Source organism: Vipera berus (genome assembly GCF_964194415.1).
Source record: "Vipera berus genome assembly, chromosome: 1".
NCBI lineage: Eukaryota > Metazoa > Chordata > Lepidosauria > Squamata > Viperidae > Vipera > Vipera berus.
In genome coordinates, this window is record NC_138202.1 from 354759738 (window position 1) to 354775710 (window position 15973).

A 15973-nucleotide genomic window follows, 5' to 3' on the forward strand; every position below is an offset into this window, starting at 1 on the left:
GCCAGGACCACCACAGCCACGCCCACCCAGTGGGCCACACCCACCTGGCACCTGGCGATACATAAGTGGGTTTTGGGTTGCAGTTTGGGCACTCGGTCTGAAAGGTTCGCCATCACTGCTATAACTCATGCAGAGATGTAACTCACGCCCGACTTTTGCAGTTCTGCTGTCAGTTGGCTTCAAGAGTTGGGATGCAGGTAGTCCTTGCATCACGACAATTCATTTAGCAACCATTTGAAGCTACAGTGGCTCTAAAACAAATGGCTTACAGCCCAGTCCTCGTACTTACGCCTGTCATAGCATTCCCCACAGTCGGGTGATCAAAAATCTGGCACCTGGCAACCAGCATGTATTAACAACAGTTGCAGCTTGCTGGGGGGGATGTCATGTGTCCTTCCCAGCCAGCTGGTGACAAGCAAAAGACGGAAGCGGGATTCACTTAATGACCATCTGGTTCACTTAACGGCAGCAATTCGTTTAGCAACCGTAACAAAAAAAAGATTGTAAAATTGGGCATGACTCATTTAACGACTGCCTGGTTGAGCAATAGAAATGGTCATAATATAACGTTCGCAAGAACGTTATATTATAGAATGGAGAAAATGGGTTGAGTACATCCAGAACAAAAGGGACGCGGTGGCTGAGTGGGTTAGGACGCTGAGCTTGTCGATCAGAAGGTCGGCAGTTTGGCGGGTCGAATCCCGAGTGCCGCGTAGCAGATTGAGCGCCTGTTACTCGTCCCAGCTTCTGCCCACCTAGCAGTTTGAAAGCACGTAAAAATGCAAGTAGAAAAATAGGGACCACTACGGTGGGAAGGTAACAGCGTTCCGTGCGCCTTTGGCGTCTAGTCATGCCGGCCACATGACCACGGAGACGTCCTCGGACAAGCGCTGGCTCTTCGGCTTTGTAACAGAGATGAGCACCGACCCCTAGAGTCGGAAACGACTAGCACGCATGTGCGGGGGAACCTTTACCTTTACCTTTACCTTACATCCAGAACAAATATAGGGTTAAGAAGTTTCATGTAGCATTTGAATAAGTCTTCCTTCGCTTTTTCTTTCTTTATTTCCTTTTTTTTTTCTATATATATTTAATATCATTAAGGTTTGTATTATCCTGTATAAGCTAGAGAGTGATGGATTTTAGAGTTTATGGTTGTTAGCATATGGTTGTTTATGATTGGGTTTTTTTTCTATACCTTGTATTTAGCTCTGGGAAGTCGGGGGGGAGGGGGGGAGGGGTAGGGAGGGAGGGAGGGGGGAGGGGGGACTGTTAAAGATAAACTGTATGTTAAAACTTTTCAATAAAAAAAAAAGAAATGGTCATAAGTTGAGGACTTCTTGTAGATCCCTTCCCCGTGGGGTCCAAGCAACTCTTATGTAGCGCCCTGTGGGAGAAGACCTTAGTCGCCTACCTCTAACATTATTTAAGTTGCCCGAAGTGTTGAGGGAGGAAGGGCTCCGGGTGAGGAGGACGTCACCCTCCCCGGCCACAGTGCCGCCCCGCTGCTCCGCCTTCCGAGACTCCTCCGGCAGAGTCAGCAGCTCCGTGGGATCGTCAGCCTGCGGTGTCGGCAGCTTTTGCGGCCAGCAGCTCGGATCTCGTGGCATGAGGAAGGCACTTGGGTCAAAGCTCTCCCGAGGAAACTTGACGATTTTTTGGGATTTTATCCAGCGGCCGTTGACAAACTGGAAGCGCTTTAAGTGAATGATCTGGAGCAAGACAAGCAAGAGGGCAGTCAGCTGAGGGCTTCCTTGCTCAAATGCCTTCCGTTTAGGGCAGGGGTAGTCCAACCGTGGCAATTATAAGCCTTGTGGACTTCAATTCCCATAATCCCCTAGCCAGCCAACATGTCTGGCATCTATGGCAGAGATGTCCATCCTTGGCAACTTTAAGCCTTGCGGACTTCATTTCCCAGAATTCTAGGAGTGGAAGTCCACATGTTGTAGAATTGCCAAAGTTGGACACCTCTAGTTTAGAGGTTTGCTAGGCCCTTTTGGCACTACAGCTAGTTCCTGAATTACAATTGATTGCTTAGTGACCATTCAAAGTTATGACAGACACCCCCCCTCCCCCCAAAAAAACATTCTTACAACCTGGTTCCTGTGACTGCATTTCATGCACTCAGCAATCAGCCTACATTTGCAGGTCTTTTCTATAGCAATAGCAATCAGAGTTTACAACATTTTTGGGGTGGTTTACAATGTCAGCATTATTTGCATATGGCCCCCAACAATCTGGGTCCTCATTTTACTGACCATGGAAGGATGGAAGGCTGAGTCAACCTTGAGCTGGTCAGGATCGAACTCCTGGCGGTGGGCAGAGTTAGCCTGCAATGCTGCATTCTAACTATTGCAGCTCCTTTGCGGCAATCAGCTGTCACATTATCAGAGTTTATGTTTTTGCCCAAAACTGGCATGCCCTTCCGCTTTTCAGCAAAAATACCCCATAGCAAACAGTGGGTTTGCTTAATAGTGGCGGAATTCATTTAACGACTGCCATGAAAAGGAACACAAAATTGGGTTGGTCACATGACAACTTATTTTACAACTGTAATGGGCAGTCTTTAGTACAGTCATAAATGATATAATCTGTGGATCCTACATCCAAGGAAGGAAGGAAGGAAGGAAGGAAGGGAGGGAGGGAGGGAGGGAGGGAGGGAGGGAGGAAGGGAGGGAAGGGAAGGGAAGGGAGGGGAGGGGAGGGGAGGGGAGGGGAGGGGAGGGGAGAGGAGAGGAGAGGAGAGGAGAGGAAAGAAAAGGAAAATGTAGGAGGGGAAGGGAAAAGGAAAAGTAAATGTAGGAAAGGAAGGGAAGGGAAATGTAGGAAGGAAAGGGAAAAGAGAAGGGAAAAGGAAGGAAAGGGAAAGGGAAAAGGAAAAGTAAGGAAAAGAAAATGTAGGAAAGGAAGAGAAGGGAAATGTAGGAAGGAAAAGGAAAAGGAAAAGGAAAATGTAGGAAAGGAAGGGAAGGGAAATGTAGGAAGGAAAAAGGAAAAGGAAAATGTAGGAAAGGAAGGGAAGGGAAATGTAGGAAGGAAAAGGAAAATGTAGGAAAGGAAGGGAAGGGAAATGTAGGAAGGAAAAGGAAAATGTAGGAAAGGAAGGGAAGGGAAATGTAGGAAGGAAAAGGAAAATGTAGGAAAGGAAGGGAAGGGAAATGTAGGAAGGAAAAGGAAAATGTAGGAAAGGAAGGGAAGGGAAATGTAGGAAGGGAAGGGAAAAGGGAAGGGAAAAGGAAGGAAAAGGAAAAGAAAATGTAGGAAAGGAAGGGAAGGGAAATGTAGGAAGGGAAGGGAAAAGGGAAGGGAAAAGGAAAAGAAAATGTAGGAAAGGAAGAGAAGGGAAATGTAAGAAGGGAAGGGAAAAGGAAAATGTAGGAAAGGAAAGGAAGGGAAGGGAAATGTAGGAAAGGAAAGGAAGGGAAGGGAAATGTAGGAAAGGAAAAGGGAAAAGGGAAGAGGAAGGACAGGCCTTGTCAGAAACCTTCTCGGCTGGGCCTGGCTGAAGGCAGAAGAGAGACAACCGGCCGGCCTACCAGGATTGGGGGAAGCCTCCAGAGGTCCAGCTTCTTGGTGGCCAGGCAGTGGGTCCTGCACTTGGAGCAGTAGTACATTTCGTCTTCCCCCAGCTCCTCCTCGCCCGTGAAGGCCCGCAAGCAGCTGTCCAGGTTGATGGGCTCGGCCTGAGCACGCTGGCTCTGCTCCACGCTCCGGTGCTCCTCTGCGATCTGAAGACGGGAAGGAAACCGAGGAAGGGTGAGAAAGGGGGGGGGAGCTTTCCGGAGGGGCTTCCCTCTGTGGGAAAAGCCCCCAGCCCTCCCTTTTTACTTCACAGGCAGAATCCTCCAAGTCCCTTTCAAGGAAGAGATTCTCCAGCCATTCACGCTCCACAGGGGCCCTTGGTGAGGAGAACCTCGTTTCAGAGATTCCCCCCCAACTTTGGCAACTTTACACGGTGTGTCGCACGGGTGCTTTTTCACCAGGCAACTGGACTTCCTTGTTTTTCTTACGAAGACCTTTCTCACCCAAGAAGCTTCTTCGGCTCTGACCGGGATGGTGGGGGAATGGAAGGATTTTTATACTCCTTGCAGACAGCTGGTCCTTTGCGTCCTTTTAGCGGGTCGCTGAGGCCACCTGGTGGTTTATCTGTGACCTCAGGGTCACCTGAGTTGTGCAAAGCCCAAAATATTGGACTTTGGACAGAGAGGACCACTGGTTTGAAAGAGGAGGTCAAAGAGGTCGTCTATGTCCAAACTGAACAGCCCTCTCTCAAAAGAAGGGGAGGGATACGACATCGTCCATCTCCTGTCTGCAACACGGTCCTTTCAGCAGTTCCAAGATGGATCCACACCCATTTGCACCACTCAGGTGACCCTGAGGACATAGACACACCTCCAGGTGGCCTCAACGACTCTCTAAAAGGAACGCAAATGACCAGCTGTCCGCAAGGAGTATAAATCCTCGCATTCCCCACCATCCAGTCAGAGCTGAAGAAGCTTCTTGGAGGAGAAGCGAAACGTCTCGAAAGGAAAAATAAAGAAAGTCCAGTTGCCACCTGAAAAAGCACCTTTGGGACAACCATGACCTGGATGACTGAGAATCTCCTTAATTCCACGCTGGCTGAGGAATTCTGAGAGTTGAAGTCCACAAGTCATAAAGTTGCCAAGTTGGAGAGACACGAGACAGAATCTCTCAGGATATATCTAGCAGTTCCAGCCAGGTTCCATCCATTAAAGGTAAAGGTAAAGGTTCCCCTGCACGTGTGTGCTAGTCATTTCTAGGGGCCGGTGCTCATCTCCGTTTCAAAGCCGAAGAGCCAGCGCTTGTCCGAGGACGTCTCCGTGGTCATGTGGCCGGCGTGACTAGACGCCAAAGGCGCACGGAGCGCTGTTACCTTCCCACTGGAGTGGTCCCTATTTTTCTTCTTGCATTTTTACGTGCTTTCGAACTGCTAGGTTGGCAGAAGCTGGGACAAGTAACAGGCGCTCACTCTGCTACGCGGCACTCGGGATTCGACCCGCCAAACTGCCGACCTTCTGATCGACAAGCTCAGCATCCTAACCCACTGAGCCACCCCGTCCATCCATTAGGCTTAAGCAAATAAAGGACTGGACACAAACTGGATTTCAGTGTGCGGTCTCTGGGTTTGAGCCTGGCCACGCAAACCTATACAGGAAGTCCTCGACTTGTAACCATTCGTTTAGTGTCCTTTCAAAGTTATGACGGAACTGGGGAAAAAAGAGGAACTTATGGGCTGTTTTTTCACGCTTGTGACCATCGCAGCGTTCCTTGGGTCACGTGATCAAAATTCAGATGCTTCGCCAACTGGAATGTATTTATGAAGGTTGGAGGGCCCTGGGGTCATGTGATCTCCTTTTTGCAATCTTCCGACCAACCAAGTCCGTAAGGGAGCCCGATTCACTTAACAACCAGGTTGCTAACAGCTGCAGTGATTCATTCAAGATCTGCGGCCAAAAAGGTCATAAAGCGGCGGGGGGGGGGCGGGAATTAACACCTGTCTGGCTTAGCAATGGACATTCTGGGCTCAGTTGTGGCTGTTGAGTCGAGGATTCTCCGTACGCCACCGCAAGAAGGAAAAGGCCTGGGATTAACCCGCAGGCTTTGGTTTTGTTTACCCGTTCTTGTGAGGTCTGGTAGCGGAGATGAAGCGCGGTGGGATCCCAGTCGACAGCAAGGTTTGCGTTCCCCATCAGTGCTCGCTCTTCCGTGCAATCGATTTTGCACCCGTAGCAAAACCTAAACGGGAGGCGGAGACAGCCAGAGACGGTGAACTCCAAGCAAGAGAGGAACCGGATCGCCACAATGGGACTGGCCCCTCCCACTTACACCAGCAGGAGGGGCAAACTCTGGACCCTGTCAATCAAGGAATTCCGGCTGGTAGGGTCCAAGAGAAGAGCCTTTTTGGCTGTGGCTCCCGCCCGCTGGAGCATGGTGCCCCTCGAGGCGGGACCCGCCCCTCCCGTCCTCTTGGCCTTCCAGAAAGTCCTGTAAACCTGGCTCTGCCAACAGGCCTGGGGCCCTGATTGGGCTGTAGAATAGTGAAGGTGGTTAGCGGATTAAAAGAGGACTCCCCCTCTAGCCTGTTATATATTGATTCTTTCCTTAGCTATTTTTTTGTTTTGTTTTGTTAATTTTAATGTTAACAGTTAGTGTTTTAATGTTTTATATTTTATATTGTTATTTTTTTCATGTGAGTAAGCCACTCAGAGTCACCTAATATAGCAATGAGAGGCATATAAATTTATAGATGGATGGATGATACGGGTAGGTGGGTAGGTAGGTGGATGGATGATAGGGATGGATGGATAGATGGATGGATGATGGATGGATAGGTGGGTGGGTAGAGAGGGAGGGGGGTGGGTGGGTAGATGGATGCATGGATGGATGATGGATGCATGGATAGGTGGGTGGGTAGAGAGGGTGGTGAGTGTGTGTGTGTGTGTGGATAGATGGATGGATGCATGGATGGATAGATGGATGGATGCATAGATGGATGGATGGATAGGTGGGTGGGTAGAGAGGGAGGTGGGTGGGTGGGTGGAGAGATGGATGGATGGATTGGTGGGTGGGTAGAGAAGGAGGGGGGTGGGTGGGTGGGTGGAGAGATGGATGGATGCATGGATAGGTGGGTGGGTAGAGAGGGTGGTGTGTGTGTGTGTGTGTGTGTGGATAGATGGATGGATGCATGGATGGATGGATAGATGGATGGATGCATAGATGGATGGATGGATAGGTTGGGTGGGTAGAGAGGGAGGTGGGTGGGTGGGTGGAGAGATGGATGGATGGATAGGTGGGTGGGTAGAGAGGGAGGGGGGTGGGTGGGTGGAGAGATGGATGGATGGATGGATGGGTGGGTGGATAGAGAGGGAGGGGGTGAGTGAGTGGATAGATGGATGGATAGATGGATGGATAGGTGAGTGGGTAGAGAGGGAGGGGGGTGGGGGTGGATGGATGGACGGATGGACAGACAAGTGGGTGGATGGATGAGATAAGACAGATACAGACAGACAGAGGGCAGAAAGACAGAAGGCAAGAGAGGGAGAAGAGATCAAACCCAGCAAAGCTCACCTGTACCAGGGGCACCAGGCACAAGAGTTGCCATCTTTCTGAACCACCCGAAGGGTGAAGGGGTACTGATATCCCAAGCTGTCATCGCTAAGGAAAACACACAAACACACACGGCGTTATTTCCGGGAGCACAGGCTGGCACGGAATCACAACCCCGCCCCGCAGGCCTATTCGTGTAGTGAGCCCTTGGTGCTCTATGAACTCAGTGGCTGTCTTGCAGACGTTTCATGACCCAACTAGGTCACATCATCAGTGCTAAAAGGGCAAACCCTTCTCCTTTCTTGCACTGGTGAGGTTAGCTAGTTGGGTCATGAAACGTCTGCAAGAGAACAACCAGGCTCAGAGAGCACCAAGGACCCCAACCCTGAGCTACAAATATTTTCCTTTATCAGACCTATTAGTGGCTCAGCAGTTCCTCGTTCCAGCACCAGACTCACCAATCCTGAGCATGGTTACTTGCTTCCTGGGGAGGCAAAGGGCTTGCAAGCCGAGACACTTGAATCCAGACCGCATCATAGAGGTCTTTCTTCCTGGTGTGAACTGTGCAGGGAACAATCAGAGGCATCCCAAACAGGCTTGGCCGGTTCTTTTGAGACGAGAGGAAGTACATTTCGGCCCGCATCTGCATTCAATGGGGAAGTTTTGTTTTTTTTAAAAAAGAAAGCACATGTATTTTGAAAGTTAGGAACGATTCAGACTTTTGTAAAAAAAAAATAAAACACGGATGGACCGTCTCTCAAATGGTGTCCAGAAACGTTAACAACAAAATAGCAAAAAAATGGCCCCAGTGTAATCAACACCTACTTTTTGCTTAATATTTTCATGCCTTTTGTAATTCCAAAGTTTTTAATGATTAAAAAAAATCATCATTACAAAACGTAAAATCTACAAATAGATATGGAACGGCTGTGTGGCAAATGACGACAAAGATAAGTACCAATAGGGATAAGCGGCTTGGGTGCAATTCCGAAACAACGGAAGCACCCCTTGGACACCATCGGCACTGACAAAAAAATCTCCCATCAGTGAATTGCAAAAAAAAAAAAAGCAGCTTTACTGGAACAGCTTGCATCCTGCAATGATGCTTTTAACTCCCATCAAACCGCGACACTTTTCACGGTAGAAAAAGGCGCAACGCAGCGGAGATTTCCAAAATCTCTCTGTGAGGGTTTTGGGTAAAAGATCTGGCTTCAGTCGGTCCAGGCTTCTCCTGCATCCCCCACCTCACCCTCCCAAGGATAAACTCCTATTCCCAACCTCGTGGCCACCCTTTCAGCACTCTGGAGATGCAGGTTAGGTTGAGGAAATAGCTTCTTGTCACAACAGCATCCTTTCTCAGAATACAAGAATGTTGTTGTTGTTGTTAGTTGCGAAGTCGTGTCCAACCCATCGCGGCCCCATGGACAACCTTCCTTCAGGCCTTCCTGTCCTCTACCATCTTCTGGAGTCCATTTAAGCTCACACCTCCTGCTTCAGTGACTCCATCCAGCCACCTCATTCTCTGTCGTCCCCTTCTTCTCTTGCCCTCAACCTTTCCCAGCATTAGGCTCTTCTCCAGTGAGTCCTTCCTTCTCATTAGGTGGCCAAAGTATTTGAGTTTTAGCTTCAGGATCTGCCCTTCTAAAGAGCAGTCAGGGTTGATCTCCTGTAGGACTGACCGGTTTCATCGGCTTGCAGTCCAAGGGACTCGCAGGAGTCTTCTCCAGCACCATAGTTCAAAGGCCTCAATTCTTTGGCGCTCAGCCTTTCTTATGGTCCAACTTTCACAGCCATACATTGCAACTGGGAAGACCAGAGCCTTGATTATATGCACTTTTGTTGGCAGGGTGATGTCTCTGCTTTTTAGTGTGCTGTCTAGATTTGCCATTCTATCTATATTCTGTTCTATTTTCTATATTCTATTCTATTCGCTATATTCTATTCTATTCTATATTCTATTCTACTCTACTCTACTCTACTCTACTCTACTCTACTCTACTCTACTCTATTCTATTCTATTCTATTCTATTCTATTCTATTCTATTCTATTCTATTCTATTCTATTCTATTCTATTCTATTCTATTCTATTCTATTCTATTCTATTCTATTTTCCCCTTCATGGATTACTGCCTTGTCGTGGCGAAGGGGCTTGCGTAATTCAATGAAGCTATGAGCTATGCCGTGCAGGGCCACCCAAGACGGAAAGGTCATAGCAGAGAGTTCTGACAAAACGTGATCCACTGGAGAAGGAATTGGCAACCCACTCCAGTATCTTTGCCATGAAAACCCCATGGAATACAAGAATAACCTTGCTCAAACAAATCTTGTGGTAAGACGGGCAGTTAACACATTTAACAAAGAAAAAAAACAAATAAATACATAAGCCACAAGGCTATTGGATCCTTGCCTCAGTTTTTTGCCCAAGAGGTCTGGAAATCTCAACAGCTTTGGACAAAGGCACTCAGCCAACTGTGATTCCAACAAAGGGTCGTTCGCTATTCCTTTAGTGCAGCGGTCCCCAATCTTTACGTCTTGGTGCCCCAGCACACGCGAGCACTGACCTGCTGCTCATGCACGTGCATACACACCAGCTCACTGCTCATTCAGGTCAAGCTGTGTGTGTGCCTGCTGGCCTGCCGCTTGCGTGGCCCGGTTCCGAACAGGCTGCGGGCTGAAACCTGGGGGTTGGGGACCCCCGTTTTAGTGACAAGAGTGACTATTAAACAGAGGGATCTTTTTGAAGCCCACACTCCACAGATCGACAAGCAAATATTCCCAGCATGGTACACATTGTGTCTGAACCCCAGATAATATTTCCCCATTAGCTGGTGGTCCTCTGAAGCTGTGGCTACTTCATCTGAAACAGACAAAGCACCTTATTGGTTTGGGGAATAAGATGTTCTGCACTAACCATTTTCCGGTGGACCGCAATGATGTAGCCGATGAAAGGGCTGTCAGAAGGTGAGGTCACGTGACCGTTCATCATCACACCGTTCTCCACCCTGCAGGGCACCACTGTGTTCGGCATTCCGTTTGGGATCAAGGTTGACCGCGGAAGGTCACCGTTCATCAGGCAGTTGATCATCCCATTGGTCGACTGTCCACGGTAAAAATCTAAAACTCAAGCGCAAAGAGGCTGTTGTCGAAATAGGTCCTGGCGTGAAGCCAATTTTACACACGGAATAGAACAGAATACAATAGAACAACAGAGTTGAAAGGAGCCTTGGAGGTCATCTAGTCCAACCCCCTGCTCAGGCAGGAAAGCCTATACCGTTTCAGACAAACGGCTGCCCAGTCTCTTCTTAAAAACTTCCAGTGTTGGAAGCGTTCACCACCTCTGGAGGCAGGTTGTTCCACTGGTTAATTGTTCTAACTGTCAGGAAGTTTCTCCTTAGTTCTAGGTTGCTTCTCTCCTTGATTGGTTTCCATCCGTTGCTTCTTGTCCTGCTTTCAGGCGCTTTGGAGAATAGCTTGACTCCCTCTTCTTTGGGGCAGCCCCTGAGATATGGGAACACTGCTATCATGTCACCCCTCACCCTTCTCTTCGTTAAACTACACGTACCCAATTCTAGCAGCCGTTCCTTATATGTTTTAGCCTCCAGTCCCCTAATCATCTTTGTTGCTCTTTTCTGCTTAAGCTCTTTGCTTAAGGATCTTTTTTTTTACCACCGCCTTCATAAGGAGACCTGTTTTACTAGACTGTAAAAAAGAGAACAAACTTATTTAGTCTTGCTCACATCTTGTCGTATTCTATGCTGGGCTTCTCCAGCATAAAATAAAACAGTATGTGAGGAAGGCTAAGTTAGTTCTCTATATTCTGTCGTAAGAACAGCTGGGTTCTGCAACAAGTATTGGTTGAATGTTCACCATTCACAAATCGTATCCTGACTGTGCCAGTCCCAAGAGGGCTAAAATAGAGGGAGGGAGGGAGGAGGGAGAAAAGGAGGAGGAAGGGGAAAGGGGGGAGGAGGAGGAGGAGGAGGAGATGGAGGGAAAGACGGAGAAAAAGGAGGGGGAGGAAGAGGAAAGGGAGAAGAAGAAAGAGCAGAGGAGAGGAAGGAGAGAAGGAAGAGGAGAAGGAGATGGAGAGAAAGATGGAGAAAAAGGAGGAGGGGAAGGGGAAAGAGAAATTGGTTTTCTATGGCAGGACCGGTGGTGGAGAGAAGCACAAAGAGGGCAGCTTGGCGTAGGAACTTTTCTGTCCATCAGTTGCCATCAGAGACTGGACAGCCATTTGCCTGAAATGGTATAGGGTTTCCTGCCTGAGCAGGGGGTTGGACTAGATGACCTCCAAGGTCCCTTCCAACTTTATATTATTATTATTATTATTATTATTATTATTATTATTATTATTATTATTATTATTATTATTATTATTATTATTATTATTATTATTATTATTATTCCTGCATTTTACTCAGTATTAAGCCCTTCCTTCAGTTGGGAATGAAAGTTAAAAGAGTGCTCACTTTCGCTCCCAGTGCTCAGCAACAGTTAACAGCAGCGCTGCCAGTTTGCCAGACAAAACTCCCCAAACTGCGCAGGGGTGGGTGGGTGGGTGGTGGAATCGAGGCATTTCTTCCTACCTGTTTGCAAAGGATTTGAAGAAGCCGAAGTGGGGGAGCCAGGAATTGGTACCTCGAACGCGCACAAAGAAGCAGTCGTCGAATGCCGGACTTTTTGGTTGTCTTGCGGAAAGTTCTGTGGGAGAAACAACAGCAGCGACGAAAGGGATTAAAAGCCTGGAGCAATTAACAATTAAGACGGCGCGTCAAGAGAGCCGCAGACGAGAGGAAGCTGAGGCGTTCTGTGCCCTGACCGACAGCAACGGAGAATGCTGCTCCAAAGGTTTTTTGGAAACCCAGGGGAGACAGGAAAGCTGTTTCCAGAAGCACGGAAGCAGCTGACGAGAGAATTACAAAGGACAGAGGAGCAGATTTGACTCAGCCACATCTGTTGTCTTGATAGGAGATTGTGTAATGAGCTCCCAGGATAACCCTCCTCCTTGACACGGCCCGTTGGATCTAAAGGATAGGCTGGGCACATCGCGGCAAACGATCTCTCTATAAAAAGACAAGCTTTATTCTCTGGATCTCCTGTAAACTGCAGGACGGTGAAAGGCTATCGTTGGGGTCTCTGCGTTAAGGCACCAAGCTGGAAAGCAGGAGATGGTGAGTTCTAATCCTGATTTAGACATGAAAGCCAGCTAGGTGACTTGGATTAATCCCCAGGAGACTGTGAGTTCTAGTTCTGCTTTAGATATGAAAGCCGGCTAGATGACTTGGAGCCAATCACCAGGAGCCAGGGTGTTCTGGTCCCACTTTAGGCATGAAATCTGACTGGGTGACTCTGGGCCAATCAGCAGGAGTCTGTGAATTCTAGTCCCGCTTTAGACATGAAAGCCGGCTAGGTGACTTGGACCAATCACCAGGAGACTGTGAGTTCTAGTCCCGCTTTAGACATGAAAGCCGGCTAGGTGACTTGGACCAATCACCAGGAGACTGAGTTCTAGTCCCGCTTTAGACATGAAAGCCGGCTAGGTGACTTGGACCAATCACCAGGGGACTGTGAGTTCTAGTTCTGCTTTAGACATGAGTCGGTTGGGTGACTTGGAGCCAATCACCAGGAGACAGAGAGTTCTAGTCCCGCTTTTGGACATGAAAGCCAGCTAAGTGACTTTGGGCCAGTCACTCTCTTTCTCAGATCAACCCACCTCACAGGGTTGTTGTTGTGGGGAAAAAATAGGAGGAGGAAGGTTCCAAGCTTTTCTCTTTTGTAGGAGACAATTACATTTTTCAGTTCCCCATCTCTTTATACAGCAGCTGTGCCTCTTCTGCCTCCTTAGGGTTTCACTGAAACATACACATTTCTCCAAGGGTGGCCAATTTTTGCATTCAGTTGCAGAAGCGTCATTACCTTTATGTTCGAGCTGTGCACTTCTGCCAGCAGGATCTGATCCGGCTTCAGGGCACAAAGTTCACTCAGGTGCTTCTTCAAGTCAGAGTATTTCTCGTCCATATTCAGCCTGAGTCCATATCGGACAGGAGTCGTGCCATCTAGCTTGGTTACTTGAAGGAAGGAAAGAAAAAAGAAAAATGGATGGGAGAGAGACAAAGAGAGAAAGCGTGTATTTTTAGAGGCTTTTCCCTTTATTTATTTAGTTTTATTCATCACGTTTTTGGAACCGCTCATCTCTCCTCACAGAGAGACTCTGGGCAGCCTACAGTAGAAAAATTAAACCATAAAAACAGCATACAAAAGTTAAGATTTAAAAAAGAGGCAAGACGATTAAAGACAATGTTAAAAATTAATTGAAAAGCAAAAGGAGGGCTTTTAAGGGGCTAACCATGTGTTTTAGCTTCTTAAATACCTTTCAAAACTACAGATAGTCCTCAACTTACAACCATAACTGAATCCAGAAATTACCCTGCTATGTAAGACAGTTTGTTAGGTGACTTTTATCCCATTTTATGACTTTTCTGGCCACAGCGGTTAGTACATGAATCGCTGCAGTTGTTAAGTCAGTAACGCGGTTGTTAAGTGAATCTGGCTTCCCCATCGACGTTGCTTGTCAGAAGGTCGCCAAAGGGGGATCACATGATCCCGGGATGCTGCAGCCGTCGTAAATACGAACCCCTTGCCAAGTGTCTGAATTTGAATCATGTGGCCATGGGGGATGCTGCAACGGTCGTTAAGCGAAATTTGCTTGTTGGAAGCTGGCTGGGAAAGTCACAAATGTGGTCACGTGACCCCGGGACACTGCAAATCGTCATAAATACATGCCAGTTGCCCAGCGTCTGAATTTTGATCACATGATCATGGGGACGCTGCAACAGTTGTAAGCGCGAAAAACAATCGTAAGTCACTTTTTTCCCCCCAGTGCCATCGTAACTTCGAATGATCACTAAATGAATGCTTGTAAACCGAAGACTACTTGTAAATTAAAATAAATACAAGTCCAACATATTTGGAAGGTCCCAGCCAGAAAGAGATGCTCAACTCTTGGAGTTTTTCCAACAACCAAAATGGAGTCCATTTCTTCCCCAACAACCACACCAAGGAGAGAGAGACTCGAGATTCCTCACTCACCTATTATTTCTATATGCATGTAACTGTCCATCGGAAGAGGCAGCGATAAAAAATTAAACGGGTCAAAACGAACACTGATGTGCCCACACGTCTTGCATTTCACCTGGGACCTCAGCTGCCCATGAAAGAGGTCAACCACAATTGAGCGGTTCCTTCTCAAGTGGTTCTCCCAGGCCTGAAACGAAATGAAAAGGAAATCAATGTTAGTACCACTTTACAATGCCTTGGTAAGGCCACACTTGGAGTACTGCATCCAGTTTTGGTCACCATGATGCAAAAAAGATGTTGAGACTCTAGAAAGAGTGCAGAGAAGAGCAACAAAGACGATCAGGGGACTGGAGGCTAAAACATATAAGGAACGGTTGCTGGAATTGGGTATGTCTAGTTTAATGAAGAGAAGGACGAGGACATGATAGCAGTGTTCCAATATCTCAGGGGCTGCCCCAAAGAAGAGGGAGTCAAGCTGTTCTCCAAAGGCCCTGAAGGCAGGACAAGAAGCAACGGATGGAAACTAAATCAAGGAGAGAAGCAACCTGGAACTAAGGAGAAACTTCCTGACAGTTAGAACAATTAACCAGTGGAACAACCTGCCTCCAGAAGCTGTGAATCTCCAACAATGGAAGTTTTCAAGAAGAGACTGAGCAGCCAATTTGTCTGAAATGGTATAGGCTTTCCTGCCTGAGCAAGGGATTGGACTAGATGACCTCCAAGGTCCCTTCCAACTTTTATTATTATTATCAAATCAAATGAAACCTTTGCAAAAAATCGAGTGACCTAAAACAAAAAAAAGGGCTCCTGAAAACTTTAGAAGAAAGGGTGAGATTTGGTGCTTATCGCAAATTCATTTATTTGGAAAATAATGGTTCTGAAAGGAGAGGCTTGGTTGCTTCAGATCGCAGCCGTGTGGCTCACCTGATGGAAAACTGATTTGTACACATGGGAAATTTGCACAGAGGGATATTACCATCACCCCCACCCCTTCTCTACTTGTAGAAAAGCAGCATGTCAGGGATAAAGTGAACGTTTTGTAACAGGCTCATTTTTTTTTAGGGGCAAAACATTTTTTCTTCACCCCACCCAAATTATGAGAATCTACTGTGTGATTCCCTCCTTCCCCAAGGCGTGGCTTAATGGTAGAGTTGATTAAAAAAAACAATATATGTTGTTTAGAGAGCTCTATGAAACCATAGACCTTTTGCAAAGAAACGTCTGCTTGGTCCAAGACCCCCTTTAGGACAAGACCCATTTCTTTCTCTCTTTTTTTGTATAAATTTTATTAGCTTTTATGGGGTTAGGGGTAAGATAGAGTCGGGATTAGGGTTGGGGTTAGGATTAGGGTTGGGGTTTTTCCAAATAACATTGCCAATATTTAGCAAACAGCATAATGTCTGGGTACACGTATTTAACTAAGAATGATAGATATGCTTAATTATCATAAACAATATGTTAATTCATCACTCAATCGCCTTCTTCTTACTAATATAAATTCAAAATTACATATCACATTCGTTTCTCTCTGGCTCGTTTTTCTAGGACAAGACCCATTTCTACGAGCCTACAATGGTTGATGCAACAAAGGTTAGCTGGTTTGGGGGTTCCAAAGACACGGCCTGGTTCTAGCACAGGACATGTTCCTGAAACCAAGAGCGACAACTGAGTTCTCCATCTTGTGAGACCTTTGGTATCAGGTAGAAAGGTCTGCCAAGTTGCCTCTGCCACTCCCCTGTAGCCAAGAGAGCTCTTAACTGCCTTGGGGTCTTGATGCTCTCTGAGCTTTGGCTGTTTCCTGGCAGACGTTTCATTACCCAACAAAGT

At 47.3% G+C, this 15973-nt stretch overlaps 1 protein-coding gene across 3 annotated transcripts in view; it reads right to left on the reverse strand.

The window, feature by feature from the left end:
- USP32 (ubiquitin specific peptidase 32) overlaps positions 1 to 15973 on the reverse strand; it is a 210668-nt gene that overhangs the window by 13748 nt on the left and 180947 nt on the right. For 2 of the 3 annotated variants that reach the window (XM_081346563.1, XM_081346562.1), the window contains exons 23-31: positions 14159 to 14333; positions 12986 to 13137; positions 11656 to 11770; positions 9981 to 10183; positions 7527 to 7711; positions 7090 to 7176; positions 5637 to 5757; positions 3537 to 3728; positions 1415 to 1712 (exon numbers count right to left, since the gene is read on the reverse strand). In XM_081346563.1, the coding sequence (XP_081202689.1) occupies positions 1415 to 1712; positions 3537 to 3728; positions 5637 to 5757; positions 7090 to 7176; positions 7527 to 7711; positions 9981 to 10183; positions 11656 to 11770; positions 12986 to 13137; positions 14159 to 14333 (1528 nt within the window). Of the gene's footprint in view, positions 1 to 1414; positions 1713 to 3536; positions 3729 to 5636; positions 5758 to 7089; positions 7177 to 7526; positions 7712 to 9980; positions 10190 to 11655; positions 11771 to 12985; positions 13138 to 14158; positions 14334 to 15973 lie in introns of all 3 variants that reach the window. The other variant, XM_081346561.1, reaches the window with a different exon arrangement.